Raw genomic sequence first — 21,962 nt, 5'->3', positions numbered from 1 at the left:
CACAGAAGTACGCAATGACGTAATACTATTACCGTCAACTGGATTCTCATTTCTTGGTCTATCCCATGCTAAATGGATAGAAGACGATGTGGTAGACAGAAGTTGAAGAGTAGGTGCAAGTGGTGGATCTGGAAAAATTAATTAATTTAGTTTACTCTTTGCACTCTAAGCAGTTTAAAGTACCTAGGACAGCGAAGCTTATATTAAATAAGCATAATATTATATCATGACAAACATCGAATCTTTTGTCCAAAGAATGAAATGTAAGTCCATTCTATGGAGTTGAAAATAGATGAATTTATTTGTTTTTCCTGCTTTGAAGAGTTTCAAGCAAAAACATAATAATAAAAAATGGCATTTCATACAAAAGGGCAAATATTTTATGTATATTATGTCTAACTTATCGTCTTTCAAGACAATTTACACGTGTTGTTTTTCTAAGGTTTTTCTCTATCTCTACAGTATTGACTATCGCAACAGAAGAAACTATAAGAAAAAATTCGATTGTGTCTATTTTCCTGCTAGTTTTATCAAGTTTGTTCCGAAAGAGCTGCAAAAGAAGAAACATAACAAACAATATTTTTGTACAGAAAAACGAAATAAAAGTTGACTAATAGTGTTCTGTAGAATATTACCTGTTAAAGTGACAATTAATCGAAATATTAACGTATGGTGTCTGTTTATCTTCAACAAATTCACTTATTTTAAGAAGCTAGATGAACAGGAGCAGCAATGCTTCTTAACTAAAAAAAATTATTTGTAACACAAATTCAGTTGTAGTTATACGATCTCTTCTTTGTGACACAAGTTCTGCTAAAGTTACGTAAACTCTTCTTTTTAACAAAATATCAGTTGTAGTTAGTTACACAAGTTCTTCTTTTTTAAACACAAATTCAGCTATAGTTGTATAATCCCTTCCCAATTTCAACACCAATTTATCTGTAGTTACATAATTCCTTCTAAATAAAAAACAGAAATAGTAATTATATTTATTACATACGTTGTAGAAAGATAATAAAAAAAATTCACACTTTAGCGTATGGCTATAGCAGTTAATGTACCTAAAATATGTTTTTAATTTAGTTTTAAAAGATGTAGTATTTAGAATTTTACATATAAAATCAATGAGACGTGAGCTATGAATCACGGTTATGTTAAGGGATACATTACTTATGTAAGGCGTACTCACACCTATATGTAACAAACGTTAAACTGATTCACAGTTATTAACCATTTTTCTGATAAAAGGCATTATTGTAAAGTCCATTTTATATTATATGTCTTCATGACAAAAGTGATTTATGAATTTTGACTATTTTATGATACAAGCACTTTTATAGAAACTGTTGTTCAAACTTATATAAATCAGAGATAAAAGTGATTTATGAATTCTTACCACCTTTATGACATGAAAGCTCTTGCAAACCACGAACGTGTTTGTACTTTTATGTTCCAATAGACATAAAAAAAGGTATACATGTGAAATACCAAAGGCGGTTGTGACAATTTATATAAAGAACGTTGTGATAAAATACACGTGAAAAATGTTACATTATTCTCTACTCCACTTATTTCCTGGAAGCGAAAGTTTCATTATTGATAACGAAAACGTTAGCTCTTTCAACATGAAATACTGAATGATGTATCAGAGATTCGGTAAATAAAACATTCAGTTGGCCAGCAAGTGAATTCTATCATGAGTCTAGCCAATTAAAGAAGACATATTGTAATGCAATGAATTAAAAAGATATAAAAAATTTGTGGTTTCTGGTGTATATCATTTAAGTTCATTGTAATTAAAGAAACACTAATTTACAGATTACATATTTTATTTTATATATCTTATTATCGTCGTATTTGATTAAAACAGTTAATATATTTATATTATTGAGTATTAAAGTCATTCTGAAGATTAAATATAAATCTATTAATATTAAGTGTCCAAGCTAATTGGTTCTGTTTCTTGGTTATCGTAAAAAATTTACTCACCGAACTCAAATGTTTCAACGACGACTGGTTTAGACGTTGGTCCAGCACCTTCTTCATTAAACGCTTGAACAACCACTTCGTATTTTGTACTACTTTCTAGATTTCCAATTTCACATTCATGAGTTTGATGGTTTCGAATTTCTACGGTCTTGAATGGAAGTGTCGGGTCGTCATGTTGCACTCTGTATCCAACGTAGTAACCAACAATGTTGAAACGTTTTTCTTTCTGGTGTGGTTGCTATATCACAAATAAAATTACAAAACTGATCATAAGTAGCATGTATGCGTATTTTCTTATAGCAAAGCCACATCGACGTATCAGACGAGTCTATTGAGGGGAAGCGGACTCCTGATTTTAGCGTTGTAAATTCGTAGACTGTACCAGTGGGAGCCGCATAAATAGTCAGTTAAACTAAAATTGTGTTTATAATGAACTTGTTTCTAAACGTAGCATTTTTTCAGGGGATTGACTCCAGTGTGCAATTGTTTATTTGAAATATTTAAACGAGGAAGTTTCATACGTTGAAGGCAAAATGTACAATTAAGAACAAAAACTATCTCAGATCGTTTCTGTTTTGTGTTTAGATCAATCTTTGTAGCCCTGATTATTTTATTTGAGTGTCGCACAAAATGTCTGATTGCAACATAACAAAATATACATCTACTATGCATGGCTAGGTGGGTTAAGGCATTCGATTTGTAATCGGAGGGTCGCGGGATCGAATCCCGTCGCACCAAACATGCTCACCCTTTCAGCCGTGTGGATGTTATAATGTTACAGTCAATCCTACAATTCGTTGGTAAAAGAGTAGTCCAAGAGTTAGCGGTGGGTGGTGATGAGTAGCTGCCTTCCCTCTAGTCTTACACTACTAAATTAGAGACGGGTAACGCAGATAGCCCTTGAGTAGCTTTACGCAAAATTCAAAACAAACATACAAGCTTACACTAAAGTATGTAGTGTACTTGTGCCAAAATTATTGAAAAATGTTTAATGAACCAGTGTATATAGAGAAATTTGTTAATTTTCCAAAGTTTTAATTCTACGAAACTTTAACCTAAAATCATTTCGACATCAATGACTTCGATAATTTTTTTCTTTAAAATATACATATGCATACATCAAGCCTTATTAATATGTTAAAACAGCCAAAACATATAAACAATCCATATGCTCTAGGACTCTAGGGCCTAGGTTGTCATTATAGATGCCTTCTAGCTTCAGTTAAATAACATACATAAACAACTTTTTTAAGACCGCCTCGAAGAGGACTAAGCTAACTAACTAACTTGTCAGCATATACATCTATTTCCAGTTTTTCCGTCGTCAACGTTTCTGATTGTTTCTAAAGAGCACTGCATAGAGTTGCAAAAACTTGTTGCGAGTTAGAAAAACATATTTTTCATAGAATTGGTTGTGATGTTGCTTTTGATAGTGAGTTAAAATAAACTTAATGTACACGTATTGCTGAGCTTTAAAATATTTCTGATTTATAATGAGAATCAAAAGAACATTAAAAACTTGGAAAAAATTCAAAAGTTTTAATTTCTCCTCCATTGCTGACACTACAAAAATTAATGCTATATGTGGAAGATGAACTTAATCTACAGTTTCTTAAAATATCGAAAACCATTTGTGAGATTCAGTCATTCCTCTTATATCTCTGTCACGCTTGATGACAACCTGTACAACAATAACGCAAATATAAAGCCAAGTTAACCAGTACAAAACACTGTAGACGTTTTATCGGTAAATTTTGCTTCACCGTTTTATATTCTCAATGTAATAACATGAAATTATTAATTGTATTTCATTTTTTTTAATCCATGGGTTAAGTTTTAAATAAATGTATTGTATCAATGCTAACTTTTTCCTGTTTTTCTAGTGTCTGTGTTTTTATTTTTACTTTATGTTCAATATACATTCTATATCAAAAGTAAGAAAGTAGTATTGAAAATCAGTGAAATAATACGTCTCTGTTGGATAAAGAGGGTTCGATTCCCCGTGATGGATACAACAAATAGCGCAGTGTGGCTTTGCGCTAAAGCAAACAAGTGAACACTTAAGTAATATAAATATCATATTTATGATGATGTCTGATAAGAGAATTTGCTGGAGCAGACGAAACAAGTGAAGAAACTATTTGGGCTTACCTATTTAACCCTCGTTTCTTATTACAGCCTATATACTACACCGAGCCATTGGGCAAAAGGTGATGCTTAACTTCGTCTTAGTAGCTAAAAAATTAAGCAAGAAATAAAACAATAATAAATATATTATCTTATTGAGAGTTTAGTACCACACAGAAGATCCTTTCTGTAATTCATTATGCAAGATCTCATATTTGTAGAAGTTTGTTTGTACATATTTTGCATACTTCTAATCTAATCATTATTAAATCAAATGGCATTTACTTATTTGGTACTACATATATATCTGACAATTTAGTTACTCGTTGAATTTCACGTAGAGCTATGTGCATTAACCATTCTCTACTTTAGTGGCGACATGCAAGAGAGAACGCAGCTAATCAGTATACCACCCACCGCCAGTTCTTGGGCTACTATTTGCCAACGAAAACTGGGACTGACTGTCAGATTGTAACGCCTCCATAGCTAAATTGATTCTAGGTTGCAATTAAAGTGCCCTAACTAATACCTGACAGAGGGCTACAATTAGGAATTTTTGTAGTGGATTTGAAATTACTGTTTCTGATAATCTTCTGTAACATACTATTAATTATCGTTTATCTTTTGACAAAAATGTATACACTAATTCTTGTATTTGTCAACCCAGATTTTGTGTTTGATCCATTTGAACATTTACGACTTACTTTCCATGTTACATAAACTGACCGAGATCCTCTGGCAGAAACCGTTACTTCTCGAGGTCTTTCTCCAGGGGCTGAGAAATGTAAAATAAAAATTGTAAGGCATTATTTCTTCAGAAACGTAGAACAGGAAAACAAAGTATCAAGTCACCAACTGAACAAACTTTATGAAACGATTTTAACCTTTTTAGGGTTAAAATGGTGTCGAATTGGGTTATCTATATTTATATTTGTTACTTAAAATTAGTTTCGTTTGCAATAAGCTGTTAATAATTAAAACAAGAAGGAATAATTTAGAGTAGAATGCTAACTTTAATGTAGAATTATTCCATACTATTTTGCTGTAAAATATTTTACTGATCAACAAAACTAAGATATTTTTAGCTAATAGGTATTTTACTTGACAATAAAACTGAATTATATTTTCAACCCCGTTAAACTAGGAAAATAAATTAGGTATTGAATGATCTTGGATAATACATTCATATTCAATATAAAATTTTCAGATTTCATGTCAAAAAGGTGGTCACTTCAGCCCATTTAATACAAGTCTTTTGGAGATGCATGATAAAGAAACGTCGTCTATTATTCCCTTTCAATTGTTTAAGGAATTTTAAGTCATTGTTTGAACACAGATGAGCTACACTGCGCCACCACAAAAGTTTCTTTCTGCATCCATTATCACTGAGAAATAATAAATCGCTTAACTGATTTCCTCAGCATAGTCATTTTTAAAAGAATTTTGAAATTACTATCAAAAATGCTGAATATGATAACATGAATTGAAGTCATTTGATACTCTTCGTATCAGAAGCGAGTCTGTACAATTAAGACCTGTAAAAAAAAGACATTTAAAGAAAGTGCTGTGCTGAGAACCTTAGCGTCGGTTTTAACAAAACAAATGTGTAAAACTACATTTACAGAAAAGGTTGAGCCTCCTAATCTCGATTTTAATATAAAATGTATAAAATCAGATATTAAGAAAAGGCTGAAGTCCTTAATGTTGTTTTAATACAAAATATGCAAAAACCGCTTGCACCTAAATGTATATCTCTTGATATTTGACTATTTACTCTTTTTCTTTTGTTGTGTTTTTCTGCTATCCTTTTATTTCATTTTATTTGAAAAAAGGACTATAGTTCTTAATATCACATTAAATAAATGTTGAAAATTAACTAATACTACAAGATATTCTCTACAGTTCAATTAGTTAAACAAACATTAACCTGCATAAATAAGATATAATCGATTTACGATTATGTAACATAAATGAACACAATAAACACAAACAACAGTAGCACGTTCTATGTGATATAAATAATACTTCTTTTTATAGGCTTAACAACTAACACGCGTAAGTGGTGGAACTGAGGTTTGGAAAAAATATTACTTTTTATTTTCTTTGAGTTACATCTCACATAATTCATTTCTAATTCCAGTATAATATAGTTTATTTAGTATTAGTTTAAAAAATACTAAGACTTTTTTTTCTAATTTCTAGATTAGCGTATTTTTTTATTCCACACAACTACTTCTGATTAAGGATATAAATGCTCGAATGCTAAATGATTAATATAATACTTATTCAGTATGATCTTAGAATAAAATAACAAAATTCGAACGAATAACATTGTGAACCTATTCTTCAGCACAAATATTTCAAGCACATGAACATAATACTTAATAGTCGAGATAATGTTCTTTTATTTATTAAATTTATCTATATTAATTGTTTTCCTCAAGACAGTAGTAAATTATAAATTATTTACGATGAGAAAAGTATTTTTTCCACCGTTACTTACGCTCGTCATCAGTGGTAACCGTTATTACGTCAGTATAATCGCTGGTACCGAGGTTATTATTTGCGCGCATGCGTATTTGATATGCTGATGACGGCAACAAGTCTTGAATGGTGTACTCGGTTCTAAATGCTTCCATTGCTATGACATCACTATCTCCATTCCAAAAACCTACAAAATAGCGAGTGAATGTAAAAAAATGTTAAATATCTTACAATTTAAATATTTACTTAAATTCGGTAAAGTAAGATCACATTAATGATTGCATTTCTGAAAGTTGTATAAGCTAAAATACATCCCATAAGTGAACATAAAGTAATTAATATCAGGACAAAGTAAATAGATCTATAAACTACAGGCTGTATACTGCCGAAGTAAATATAACTTTATCTTACCATCTTCCGACTTGGTTTCCAATAAATACTTTGTTATTGGACTGTTTCCATTAAAAGGTGGGACCCATATTACGGACACGGTGCGGCTGCTCTTATCTTTGACTTTTAAGTCTTTGGGAGGATCTGGTCTTTCTGTAATTTATCATCATTTGTTTTCTCATAGATTTCTTCATAGACTGGTTCAACTTATATTGAATTACACAGGAATTGTGTCTACAAGTGCCGTTATTTCCTATTATATCAAGACTGACATTTCTGTTTACAAGAGCAATGAATGTCACTTCATGTTTTTCAATATCTAATTGTTGTTTATGACTTGACTTCAGTTATTAACAATGTCCTTTAAAATTTTCTAAAATAATTTTTCTAGGTGTATTTATTGAACCTTAAACATTTTATCAAGCACATTGAAAAATAACACCATTTCATTTGCTAAAGATTCCATATCCTGATTACGTTTCAGTGGAAAGAATTAATTGCACTTTATGAGAATTATTTTCATATGCTAATACGGTGTCGTGTCGTTGAAGGTGTCAGCCGTAGCTCTCCTAGCAACATGTTTCGCACGTGTACCTTTGATTCACTACGAATTCTCGACTATTTACATTGCCACACAGCCTTAGAATATTATCGCTGGAGGTTATTATCTCGGCATTTTCTAAAAGATATATTTGTATAAGAAGACTGTTTAACGGAGCAAAGTTAAAGATTATGTCATTCCCACAGAAAGGAGCCTTTGGTGTTCCTCACAAAAGTGGGAGATCTAGCACAGTAGAGCATTTAGAGCCGCAATAAAGCTACACCCCAAGCTAATCAGGGATAACTACAGCATATAAAGAATTATGGTTTTGGTTACGAAAAAAAAGAGCTGATTTATCCAAAATTGCTATAGCAGTGAAGCTGGTCTTATCTATTCGTCCGTTAACAAGATAATGAACTGTGTACTTTTGTTCGTGACTACGTTTCACACAGACTATGTTTTTTATACATCTGATCGAAACAACTAGCAACACTATTGGTTAAGTTCTCTCGTCACTTACACCCTTATTTATTTGGTGCATAGCATTTGTATTTGTGTTTCATATTTATGCCAAATCTGTCCCTAACTTTAAAACATTAACCTCAGGATGAATAGTCAGTAAGCAGCACCTTATCACCTTTAATCTATGCCAAGGGATTTGTCGCCACTCTTATAGTGCACCCAGAGCATAAAGTGCTGGGAATATTTTGTTGGATCGTATGAATCCAAAATTCTGTCATAGAGCCAGCCAATGTTCTTGTATATCAGGGAATCACTTAGTGGAACTATTTTATGAGTTTTAATAAGATATTTACAATACCTTTTTTATGTACTGTAATGTTTAACTGTTCCATCTCACAGACCAAAGAAATATGTTTACACTTTTAAAACCTTTTGCATCAATTTTAGAATTGCTCTAAGAGAGAGAAAAGAAATTTTCCTTGTTGTATCAGCTAAATTATTGTTCTAGATAAAAAGTTTACTTTATTTTTGAAAAGTTCATAAATTTCACTAAATACATTTGCAAGTTGATTATTTATTAAATTATACAGTGTTTTTCGTTGTAGTTTCAAAACTACATGTGTAGTAAATTCAATATAACGCTATCAAAAATCGTTTTATTGTTTTCATGAAAAATAAGCAAAGATAAAGTTTATTCAAGTATAAGTTTTATACAAAATTTCACTTATTCAAAGTTATTATACAAACAAATTACTTGACAAATCATCTGATTTATAAACAGATGGATAGCTGGACGCAGCCTAGTCATTAGTGTGCTCGGACTGTAAAACCCGGGGCCTTAGATTTACTATCACAGTGAAGCTCAAATCCTACAATTGGAGAGTTGTTGGTAATTTTTATTGACTAGCTACTTTCTCTCTAATTGAAATTTAGACACATGCATGAGAAGGCAGTCCTTGTGTAGCTTAGCGAGACAATTTTGGAAACAAATATGATAAATTAGGTTATTTTAAAGAGCACGCGCTTACCTTGAACAACAACTTGAAATCTGGTTTCATCCTTCCCGTAGGCATTCTCCACATCACAAACAAAGAGACCCGACTCTTTGCGGCTAATAGAGATTATTTTAATCATCGAAACTTTACCTTCGGGCTCTATCGTTTCTTTAAAAATGTACCTGTAGAACATGTACAGTCAGTGCAAGAGACAACATTTTCCTTTCTACAGAATATATGTTATTTTTTTATATTATACAAATATAAGAATCTTGCGTTTACTAAAAACAAATCTTGTGTCAAAATTGAAACTTATTTCTGCAGTGTTTGTCAAATATTCTTCATAATTTCTTAAAGAATATCCATCAGGTTTCTTGTGATAAATTAGTTTATTTCGTGTAACATCGATGCTCAGATGTAATAACAATATACAAATACGTGTATGTGTTAAAAGTACATATATAATCAATGTTGTAACAGCGTTACTGGACTATTATTACACTTTATAATTAATTGAAGCGATTGTGTTTATAATTTATCTTCATATTCTAGAAATATGAAATTTTTTAAGGCAATAAATCAGATGTAGAATTTTAAAATAGAATAATGATTAACTGTTGACAAGAATTCTCGTTCGTGCAACTCATTACGTGTTTTGCGATTGTTACTTCGTTCTTATTTTGAAAGTTACCTAAACGAAAATAGATACTATTAACAACTAAAATAGATACTATTAACAACTTCGGTAAATGTTCCTTTTTCAGTGACCATTGCCCTTCACTTATTTGTTTAATTCAAACTTTAATCATCTAATTAGTGAACTAGCATACGTACTGAAACTCTTTATAAAAGCTCATTTGAATGAATCTCTACTACAATGTTCTAAAAGTTAAATTTATGTAGTTATAGGATTAACTTTACGACCATAGCATTCTTATGTAACTATAAAATTTTTTTAAATAACGTTGGGTTAATACTGTATTAGGAATACCATCTTATCTTTGTATGTCTAAACAATATGTTTAAAGGCTATGAAATGAAATACGGTAAATATTTACATTTTGTTGCTGTTCATAAAATTTTCATAGTGCAAAAAAAGCAAAATTTATTAAAATTCTTTTATAAATATTACAAAAAATAAACCAAAATACAAAACGTCGGATAACAAGCCTTACAAAAGCATATAAATCACACGTTCAAAACTTTTATTACCTGTTTTTACAAATGCTTAAAATGTTAATAACTTGGTAGTAAACAGTTAATTAAATCACCTTAAAAAAGGTGATACATACAGATGTCTTAGTATGTTCCATTAATTTGTTCATAACACAATATACTTTTATTATTAAAATACTAGAAATTATTAGCTAAACCATTTAAATCCGATAGCTCTTTCGAGCTGGCTCTTTATAGCTAGCTATAAAAATCATTAATTTATTTCTTCCTACAACCATAAGTACTTCCAGAAACTAAGTGAAAGAGAAATAAGACGTACAATCGTGACCGTATTTAGGATATGTATATATTTGTTTAAAAATATTTCAATTAATTCTCTTTGTCATGGATAATTTTACAGGTGTTTATACTTCAACTGAAAATATGATGCCCGTATGAAGTTGTTTTATTATCCATGTTTTCTGCATAATTGCAGTTTAAACCAATAAACATTGTCTTACGTTGTATTTTTATAACCGCTTCTGAAGCTCGTCACATTAAATAATGCTGTTTTTTTCTCAATTTTTTTATTTAATGTATCCTCCGGTCTTATCAATAAAAAACAAGTTTCTAAGTTTTAATATAAGAATAACTGGAAGATAAATAAGTTATTATGATCAAAAACTGCTCTTTAAACACGAAATATTTCCAGATACGCTGTCGGAAACCTGATGGTTGATAAATGAAAAATTACATTAACGATCGTATGATAATTTTTACGAAAGCTCTTTCTTTTGAAAGAAATCTGTGGTATTTGACGTATTATGCAAAAAGTCGTGATATGTAGTGTTTAAATAACAAACTCTGCAACAATATTTCAAGTCCAACAACCTTTAAATTTCAAAGTTTATGGTACAAAATATGATATTTTGTATTTATTTCTATAAAATTAAAAAAATATGAGCAGTTTTAACACAATAACAACTCTTTCGATTTTATTTAAGAACCTAATGCTGTTACAACTAAGACATTACTACATTAATGCTATACTCGTGAAAACGAAACAATAGTCTGTAGACCCCAGAGAATAGAGAAACGTCGAATTTCAGAAGTATTAGTTCTGAAAGTGCAGATTAAGAAGAAATCTTTTCTTCTTAAAAATTTTACTAACGTATTGTTACCTTGGATTGCTAGTTGGATGAAAGGGAACCTGATCCATCGTCCAAGTGACTTGAATAGGATTTTCTCCACGAGCACGACACTCTAAAGTTATACTGTCTCCTTCCTTCACTGTGTAGACTTTAAATTTTTGCTCCGTGTGTACTGCAACTATAGGAAAGATAGGGGAATACTACTCCACGGAAACATCATGCAATAGATTTAATATTATAGGATCAGATTAGGGTTAACATAACATTATTTACTGACACTTGTTTAAAAATGAATGCACAATTTTAAATAATCCAACACAATGAAACAACTAAATTTATGTTAGATAACTGACAAAAGATATATGGCGAAGAATATTAGTATCAAAAAGAACTGAACATTTAGATCGAATATGTTAGAAATGAGCTGTGAATGTTGAAGAAGCAGTTTATTTGTGCGCATGTTCGTCTCTAATTTTGAACTAATAAGTTAAAATAAAGTAGCTTTTGAATAATATTCACTTCCAACTCTTCAGCTACTCCTGTCTAGGCAAAACGCGTAATTTGACTGTCATTTTTACAGCGCACTAAAACTTGGAACGCGATTCTATGGAAATAGGTAGCGAATCGTAAAGTAAAAAGTCACAGTACGAGCAAGCTAATCACTAGCCCACATCAGTACTAGCAGTGCGATGATAGTCAAAAATAAGCAATTATTTTACTTACATGGGTCCACGCTTTGCACTTTGGGGCTATAGGCATAAGAGTGACTGTCACATTCTGGTCTTCGATTACAGTAGCTCAGAGTTCATAATGGGCGCTATTAATTAACCACCTTCATTTTTAGTGACTAGCGCCTCCAGTGGCACAGCAAAATGTCTGAAGACTACAACGCTAGAATCCGGTTTTGATGTCCGTGGTGGGCAGACCACAGATAACCCATTATGTAGCTTTGTACTTACTTATAAACAACAGCATCTAGTGAACAGCATATAGTCATCGTGTAAAGAACCAGTTTAGCTTAAACTAACTCTTTTAGACTAAAATCAGCAACAGTATTAAAAATATGAAGTTATATGCTGACTTTCGTAATTACGTTTAGATGCTTGATAGGGAGGGATGATTCAAATAATTTACTGCATTTAATCTATGTTTAACTTTGTATTCTTAAACAATGTTTTGTTTTTCAAATACATATCAATTTAAAGTGTATCTATCATTTATAAGATGTGCAATAATTGGAAATTCTCATTTACTATGAATAGAAAGGTCGATTGTAGTACTAAGTCCTGAACCAACACCATTCGTTAGTTGGCACATATAAGAACCGGAATCTTCAGGAGTAACTTCTTGGATTACTAAAGAACCGTTTTCTAAAATCTGTATGTTGGCGTTGCTGATAACCACTCGAAACTCGCCATGATTTCCTGGAAAACAACAATTTGTTTATTCAAAGATCAAAACAAACAGTCCAAAAATATTACAGAAGAAAAGTGAATATTGTCAATGAAAAATACATAAGAGAACAGATGCATATTATTTAACCGATTAAAGATATGGTAGTTGGTAAAAAAATCGTCAACACATAATAAATTGATAAAGACTGTAAGTTACGAATAATAAACGTGATCACTATTGAGATAGAATAATAAAACTTAAATCAGGATAATTTTTTCAGATGTATAACGTTTACAGCACTCATCCATTCCGTTTAAACTTTCAAGCATGATTTCTAACGTTTAGATTTAGCGGCTTTAATATTGTTTATATTTAACACAACTGATTTTCAAGCACAAAGATAACATCACGATAAAGCAAAATCTGAGAAAAGTTTACTTACCTCAGATGACTTGAAGAATAAAAATGTTTTAATGGTTAACTAATAATTGTTAAGGTAACTGTTTTGATGGCTAAATTTCTTCTCGTTATTTCTTGTAATCACACCTACTCAAGCAAATGTAAAATTTATTTGCCTTCACGAGGTTACGTTTTCATTTGATCACTAAAATTTCTAGCTTTCCTATTTTCAAAGTAAGTAAGTAAGTACACGAAAAAAAATCATAACAACAGGTATTTGGTTTGAATTTTGCGCAAAGCTACACGAGGGCTATCTGTACCTAATTTAGCAGTGTAAGACTAGAGGGAAACCAGCTAGTCATCACCACCCACCGCCAACTCGTGGACTACTCTTTTACCAATGAATACTGGGATTAACCGTCACGGTATAACGCTCCCACGGCTGAAAAGGCGAGCATTTTTGGTGTGATGGGGATTCGAACCCACGACCCTCGGATTACTAGTCGAATGCCTTAACCACCTAGCCATGACGGGCCGACTACAACTCTAATATAATGATATATATTTGCTGTAGATACATCTAATATGTAAACTTGTTCTTCGTTTTCAGTTTTTCGTATCTCCTTAACGGAAGTGACTAAAAAAGTTGCTCAGCAATTTAAAAAAAAAATAATTTCAAAACTTTTATGATTTTTCCATTTTTAAAGGTTCAACGACCCTTAACTATTTATAAGCTAGCGAGGGTCTTCAAGAAAAGTAGTTCTGAAAATCGAATTTTTTTCTCAAGAACTCATAGTTGGATGCAATCGCGTCGATCAATTTAAAACTTCTATATACAACATTCTGGATGTCTATTCACGTTAGTTACTTCATTACTATATTCATTTATAAAGTTAAAACTTTACCAGTACTTATGTTGTATTTTTAAAGAAATCTGTGATGATATGTATTTTTGCGCCCCAGTGGTATGTCTGCAGACTTATGCTGCTAGAAACAGGGTTTCGATACTCACAGTGAACAGAGCACAGATAACCCGGCGTGGTCTAATTTTTAAGGCACCCGACTCGAAAACTGAGATTGGCGAGTTCGAATTCTCGTCACACCAAACATGCTCGCCTTTTCAGCTGTGGGGGCATTATAATGTGTGGTCAATCCCACTATTTGTTGATAAAAGAGTAGCCCAAGATTTGGCGGTGGGTGGTGATGACTAGCTACCTTTAGTCTTACACTGCTAAATTAAGGACGGCTAGAGCAGATTGCCCTTGTGTAGCTTTGCGCGATATTCGAAACAAACCAAACAAATGTAGAACAGACCAAAGCACAGATCTCCCTTTGTGGAGGCTTGGCATGGCCAAGCATGTTAAGGCGTGCGACTCGTAATCTGAGGGTCGCGGGTTCGCATCACCGTCGCGCCAAACATGCTTGCCCTTTCAACCGTGGGGGCGTTATAATGTTACTGTCAATCCCACTATTCGTAGCACAGATAGCTCTTGAGTAGCTTTGTGCGAAATTCAAAAAACAAACAAATAAACAAACCCTTTGTGGAGTTTTGTGCTTAAATACAAAACAAACATATTCATTTTTTCTATTTCACTGTAGAAGAAAATAAAACAGGAACTATTAGTGCAGTTTGAAGTGACAAATACACCTAATTAATAATTTCATTGAATTCAAAAAGTTATTTTGTATTTTAAAAGAAATGAAAATGTAGACATTTCTCCTTTAAGTGCTATTTTTACTTTGCTTAAAACGTTAAGACTAACATTAATAATGTTTATAAATCACTTACTAAATTAAAAGAGGTAACAAATATATTAAAATTTATGCACAACAGATAAAGAAATTAAAAGTATAATAGCTTTTCTTTTTATAATAAAAAATAAAGCCAAGTGAATGAAATATCGTCGCTTGCAACAAAACAAAAATATATAAGAAGAAAAAAAGTTAAAAAATACTGAGAAAAAAATTAACTTTTAACACTGGAGTACCTTAATATCCTTGTTTTGATTGGGTTTTATATGAAATGCACTTCTGAGAGTACATTGTAAATGAGCACTCTTTAATCGATGATTTAAATAAGGATGAAAATGGGTGCCAACTCTCTTATATAAACAGTAGAGTTTTACTGGAAAGTTTCCATCAAAGAAGATTAAGATGGTGATGTGCCAGTAGTTACTTTCAAGCTCTACAGGTTTTCTAAAATCCACAAACACAACGCTTTTCTTATTGTTAGTGCTATAACTTTTTCTGGCTTCCTGATATCACTACTGTCACCCATACAAAGCGGCATATAACATCACATGCATAACTCCAAAAAGTTTGTTCAATAACTCAACAACCTCAGGATATCTTCGTAAGTTCTGATATGACAGCTTCGTTTTTCAATGTTACTTCGACAGAAACTCTTAAGCGATTACTTATCGTCAAGAACTAACACGAGTATTAAAGTTGTCATCGAAGTAACTTTCAGTACAACATATTCTCTGAATAAATAAAAAGCCTTACCGCGAGTTTTTCAAACTTCTCTAGTGCTGACGAATATTAAAAAATTCCAGCAAAAAACACTTACACTTACTGAAAAGAAATCAATTTTTACAGATGCTTTATAGACGACAGATGTCATCCAACCACGTAGGTAGAAACACTTAGTTCTATTTTCTGGAGACAAGTCAATTCTATAAGCCAAATAAGTTAATTCACATTGAAAATGGAAAATAACATAATACGTGACGACAAATTCACAACTTCAGTGGATAGAAAAACTAACTCCTACCGACAGATACCTAAACTTTCAGATACACCACCCACTTTCCATAAACGGCAGTGTCATCTAATGACTGAACAATAGAGCTGAAAAATTTTGGTACAAAAAATACATCAGATCAAAGCATTTTCACATTATACAATGTATCAAACAGAATGTCTACCTCTTCAACAATATAGAAAAACAGCACGAAAAAATACAAAATCTGTTACAATAATTATCCTTCTTATACACAAAATATGAGCGAAAAATCAAAAGCAATGCCAGCCAGAAACTTCAAAATTTATACGCTGAAAATTCTACAAAATAAGTGTATCAGTGTTGGTAGAAACAAAATACGACAGACGAAAAGTGCAAAAACATCATTTATGAAATTTCTTGTTCCTGCAAAGAGGAAGACAAGATGGTGGAATAACTAAAGAACACATATACAATACGACACTGATACAAATTGAAGACTATACCATCGCGAAATTCAGTCTTATTTTAACACATTATTTGGTGTATTTAAAATGAAACGCTATATACAATGTTATTGTATTAGAAATATCTATTACTTCACTTCATTTTCGTACATTTTAGGAACTACTGAACTAACACTTTGTGATGGAGTAGTAATGGTACTCACCACCAGGGTACAGCTGATGTATGAAATAGATAACAATATGAACTTTGAAAATACATTAAAATTAAATCTAAAGACTGAGGAAAGTGAAACAACTAAACGTTTTACCGAAAGCTTTCTTCCAGCGGGCAACAGGAGATGGAAATCCTTCGGCCTGGCAGTTGAAAAGTACCTTATGACCAACAACAGAAGCCTGATGAACGGGTTTGTGCTTCCACTTAGGAGGAACTGATCAATGGAAGAACAAAAACAATTGTCAGGGGAATATCTCAAGTCACAGCTTATCCTTCATCTTATACAGTTAGATATCTTACACTTCAATACTGTAAGGATTACTGTGTGTGTGTGTATATCTGCAGACAAACTTGGCGTCATTCTTTCGATTTAATAGAATTTTTCTGAATACTGTCAGTGGTGCATGAAATAATGTCTTTTGTGTGTAATGGTAGAGAACATTTATCTTAAAGAAAAAAAACTGAAATTTCTGAGACAATGATGTGTTTAATAAAAGATGCTCAAATATTAGTTTAATAGAGTTAAAACAAAAGAAACCAATATAATAATTTTCTAGATATATCCAAATAAAAATCTTGATAATATCTATACCAGTTTATTTAAAAACAAACTTATCTAGCTTCATAAAATAACTATGCTTCAAAGTTTCTTATTTAAGGAAAAATAAATTCTTTACTTTAATACCTTTGACGTCAAGGGCTGCTGTGACGTTATGTGATGCAACAGGGTTTGATGCTACACACGAATAGTTTCCTCTATGTTCGTGTCGTACTACTGGGAAGGAGAGTATAGAAGTGTAGTTATTGGCCAAAACGACAGAAGCCTCTAAGTCCAAGGGTAAAGACATTCCGTCTTTTTTCCAGTGTATAGAAATAGGAAGATCCCCGGCTGAAACAACACACATCACAGACGCTCTTTCACCCTCAGATAAGTAACTGGATACCTTCAAAGGTTCAACTACAGGTGGCGCTAAAATAAAATAATAATTGTATTTATACATGGACTAAACCATGATATATTATAACAACTCTATTAACCTAGAAATTCACTAAAGTAGAAGTACTGAATTTTAGTAACACGAAGAAGAAATTTCTCTATATAAAATTATGTTATTTGACCAAGGTTAGATATAGCCCTTTTTATCATTGAGTTAGGTATAGCAGACTTTTTATCATTGAGTTAGGTATAGCAGACTTTTTATCAATGAGTTAGATATAGCAGAGATGTTTATCCTTGAGTTATATATGCCACATAATATAATAACAAAAGAATGTTAAACTTATTTTAATAGTATTTGTTTTGTTTGTTTTTGAACTTCGCGCAAAACTACTCGAGGGCTATCTGCGCTAGCCGTTCCTAATTTAGCAGTGTAAGACTACATAGAAGGCAGCTAGTCATCACCACCCACCGCCAACCCTTGGGCTACTCTTTTACTAACGAATAGTGGAATTGACCGTCACATTATAATGCCTCCACGGCTGGGAGGACGAGCATGTTTGGTGCGACCGGGATTCGAACTCGCGACCCTCGGATTACGAGTCGAACGCCTTAACACGATTGGCCATGCCGGGCCACATTTTAATAGTAACTACTATACTGTATATTTAAAAAATCGATTTGTCGAAAACGTAAACAATTAAACCGTAACCCTGTAAGATTACATAGAGGAATCAATGATTTGTAAAATCACTATCGGAAATTTGTAAGACTTGATTGAATTTAGTTAGTAGGAAAATCGAAATAAGAATCTTTGTCATTTCTTGAAAGTCAAAACATTTATAATCAACTAACTTTGATAAACAATGCATCTTATCTAGTTATCATAAATTATCATAAATAATGTATCTTATCTAGTCATCATAAACAATGTATTTTATCTAGTTATCATAAACAATGTATCTCATCAAATTATCATAAATTATCATAAACAATGTATCTTATCTAATTATCATTCAGTATTTCATCTCATCCCGAGATTTTTAACGAATCGTCCCTTTTCATATCTAATATATTTTGCTAAAATTTTTTGTCGAATTCATTTTACTTTTTAAGAAAGATATACTTGTTTTGGACTCACACAAACAGCCATTACCCTTTATTGCAGCGTATAATTGTCCTTTATATCACATAAACAGTTTTATACCTACTTGCTACGTCTATCCAAAGCTCTTTTTTAGCCTTTCTTCCTTGACCATCTGTAGCAACACAAGAGTACCATCCAAAGTCCTGATGTTCAATATCTTCTAGCATAAAGGTACCATTAGGAAATGGTCGTTGTCTGTGATTGTAAGGAAGCCTCTTCTCACCTGTGAAGAAATAAATTTTATTTACTAAAAAAAATATGTGTTAAAAAAAACTAACTGTTTGTAATAAGAAAGGTCTACCTAAAATATGTAGTACTAAAAGAGAATGGTTTCAATAAAAGTTTTTTTTTTAAATTCTAACGTATGTTTTACGTCTTACAAACGTTTATTTCCTATTAGACCCATAGTGACTTTAGTTGATAGCATGAAATGGAAAACAGGAAAACTGACAGTAATTATTTTGATGGTGTAAATATACATTAAAATATTTTAAATGATTTAAATTTGATGCACGCATGAAGTTTAAAGTTCGAAACATCAAAAATACTAAATTTATGTTAACTCTTATGAAATAATTAGATTTCATTTACTTATAAATAGTTTTGTTTTGAGTTTACTTTCTTATTAAGTATTAACTTATTAGAAGTTACAATTTTCATAGTAAGGAACATTATGTTTTTAGAACAGTGATCGAAACGTCGTACCTGTTTTAAAAACATAATGTTTCTTACTGTAAAAATTGTAACTTCTGATAAAATAATTTCGTTTACTTTGTTTATTTATTAACTTCTTCTGTTTAAACGTAGATGATGTTAATAAATAATACTCATATTTCTTATAAACCAAACGAACAAGTTCATATTTCCCTTCTAATGCCTGCAATACATGCCTATTGTCAAACACAGATGTTGTTAGTTCTTAATATCAATTATTTTTGTTGTTTAGAAGTTAAGCACAAAGCTACACATTAGGTTATCTGTGTTCTGCACACCACGGGATCTAAACCCGGGTTCTAACGTTCTAAGTCCGCGGACATTTAGCTGTGCCACGGGGGGAATAACAATTTTGGTCTTTTTCAATTATTTTAATGGGTTTTAGAAATAAAAAGAGAACACATGATATTAAAAAAAATAATCTCAGCTTATAATAGCTCTACTCTTTTAGTTAGAAGTTTTAATTCCAAATTGTAGCATTATTTTTTTTTAAACGATAAAGAACTATGTTATTTTTGACAACAAAAGTACAAGTTGTGTTATTACCTTTTCCCCAGAAAACTTTTTTCAGAGGAAAACCACTAAAAGGACATTGCACAGTAGCTGACCTCCCAGCCAAAACTGTTATGTTGTCCATTGGTCGAATGTATGGTGGTCCATAAACGTCTAATCTTGCTGAATAAGTAACTCTACCAACTATATTTTCCGCAGTGCACGAATAAATCCCCCCGTCCGAACTGCTTACAGAGCTTATGTTGACGTAACTATTAACTGTGTTCCTGTTGCTGACGTAGTCACCAATTCTGGTCAGATATACTTCCGGTACCATAACTCCATCTCTTGTCCACGTAATTTGTGGAAGTGGAATACCAGAAGCAGAACATTTCATTGAGATAGTTGAACCAGGTTGGACAACAGTGGATTCAAAAGTAAAATGAAATCTAGGGTGTTGTTCTGAAAATAAGTTATGTATGAAAAGTTAATGCCATAAAACATAATAACACACAAAAGTTACGTAGAGGAAATGTCAACGTTTGCTTCTTATCCTTGTAATTTGTTTTGCATAAAGATGATGAAAATCCATAAAAATATAAAACCATACCATGGTTTATGAAAGTTCAGTCTTTCATTACATTAAAGTCACTTCAACATTCGGCAATTTCTCAAACAAAAAATATGATCGACTTTTCTTTCCATTACCTGAACGAAACTTTCAAGAAATAAATCCACTGATTTCCAAGGAGAGCTAACCCTTAGTTTATGTGCAGTACTGATTGAAAATTACTTCTTTAACAAGTTGATCATAAGTCACCAAATATATTTTTTCTATTAGATATTAACGCTGATTTCGGGCTTGTTCATGTTACTGAGATATGCCATATTTAATTTGGTTATATAATATAAGGTTTAGTCAGAGTTATTTAAAAGCTTTGCTTTGTTGCAAAAGAAAGCTTTTACGTAACAATACCCATTGTTATAATAAATTAGCCCGTAATATTTTTATGTCATTATTATTGTTATGTTTACTTTTATTTATACTTGTAGATTTTTAATTATTCTTCTGATCTAAAACTTCCGATCTAGCATTTTACGAAAGTTAGCCCATTTTTCTAAATAATTTATACCAACTACTCAACTCATTACTGGTGGAGAGAACTCTGTTAAGATCGGCCATTAATTATTAAGTTTTAAATTATCTTTATGAGAAAAGTGTTGATCTCACCTCTGAGAACTAGTTCTGCTGTGTCCTGTCTTGAAACTCTGCCTGACGTCACTATGCACTGATACATTCCTTTATCTTCTCGTTGTGCCGAATGGATATTTAAGATTCCTTTATCTAATATCATAATTCTCGTGTTTGCCGATAGGGGATGTCCGTCTTTAAACCAAACTAATGTTTTTGCAGTGTTTGTCGGAGGAGATACGCTGCACCCAAAAGTTATCAAGTCGCCATAATTTGCTGTGAGAACATGTGGGTGTAGATCAACTTTGAAGGGTGCTATAATAATCACAAAGTGTAGTTAACATTGAAAAGGAAAATCTTAATATTTATATTTAAAATTAAATTGCTAGAAAGTTCTGTTCATTGATTACATTAAAATTTATAATATAAATTTACCTTAAATAAATTAACAGTGTCCAATACATTCGAAAAAATAAGTCAAACACATAAGGAGAATATAAACAATAATAACACAAATAATGCATACAATATGTTCAACAAAAGTATGCAGTAAATACAAAAAACAATACATATCACATACAAAACAATTTTCTGTAATGTGCAAGAGGAGTTTTAAGCTGTTCGTAATTAACAAACGTTTGATTAAAAACAGAGGAAGCATTGAAGTGTAAAGATCCCTGTCTTCAAAAGGAAATCCTTCAGTGACGTTTCCAAAAAGATGTAATACTTTTTAAAACGTCACTTTTTGATCTGCTACTATAAATTAAAGAAACTTTAAATTAGTATTTTGTAGGTATACAATTCATTGTTTAATCAGGCTATGATATATGAGTAATGCCTTAGCAAGTAGTTTGAAGTGTGTTAATATTTAATTTGGTCCAAAGCATTGACTGTTTATTCTATCTGAAATTAAAACATACGTATCTCCCAGTTGGGACATCGGTAAGATAAAGATTTACAACGCTCAAATCAGGGGATCAAATCCCCTC

General features: G+C 31.7%; 1 protein-coding gene across 3 annotated transcripts in view; it reads right to left on the bottom strand.

Annotated features, from left to right (window-relative positions):
- Window positions 1-21,962, bottom strand: part of LOC143223197 (cell adhesion molecule Dscam1-like) — a 71,861-nt gene that overhangs the window by 21,928 nt on the left and 27,971 nt on the right. For all 3 annotated transcript variants that reach the window (XM_076450796.1, XM_076450795.1, XM_076450798.1), the window contains exons 6-18: window positions 21,013-21,288; window positions 19,836-20,243; window positions 18,640-18,798; window positions 17,177-17,461; window positions 16,586-16,705; window positions 12,548-12,718; window positions 11,325-11,472; window positions 9,022-9,170; window positions 7,012-7,143; window positions 6,620-6,787; window positions 4,821-4,891; window positions 1,990-2,227; window positions 33-128 (exon numbers count right to left, since the gene is read on the bottom strand). In XM_076450796.1, the coding sequence (XP_076306911.1) occupies window positions 33-128; window positions 1,990-2,227; window positions 4,821-4,891; window positions 6,620-6,787; window positions 7,012-7,143; window positions 9,022-9,170; window positions 11,325-11,472; window positions 12,548-12,718; window positions 16,586-16,705; window positions 17,177-17,461; window positions 18,640-18,798; window positions 19,836-20,243; window positions 21,013-21,288 (2,421 nt within the window). The remainder of the gene's footprint in view (window positions 1-32; window positions 129-1,989; window positions 2,228-4,820; window positions 4,892-6,619; window positions 6,788-7,011; window positions 7,144-9,021; window positions 9,171-11,324; window positions 11,473-12,547; window positions 12,719-16,585; window positions 16,706-17,176; window positions 17,462-18,639; window positions 18,799-19,835; window positions 20,244-21,012; window positions 21,289-21,962) is intronic.

Source organism: Tachypleus tridentatus, chromosome 8 (assembly GCF_004210375.1).
Source record: "Tachypleus tridentatus isolate NWPU-2018 chromosome 8, ASM421037v1, whole genome shotgun sequence".
Lineage (NCBI taxonomy): Eukaryota > Metazoa > Arthropoda > Merostomata > Xiphosura > Limulidae > Tachypleus > Tachypleus tridentatus.
This window is presented reverse-complemented; position numbering and strand designations above follow the sequence as displayed.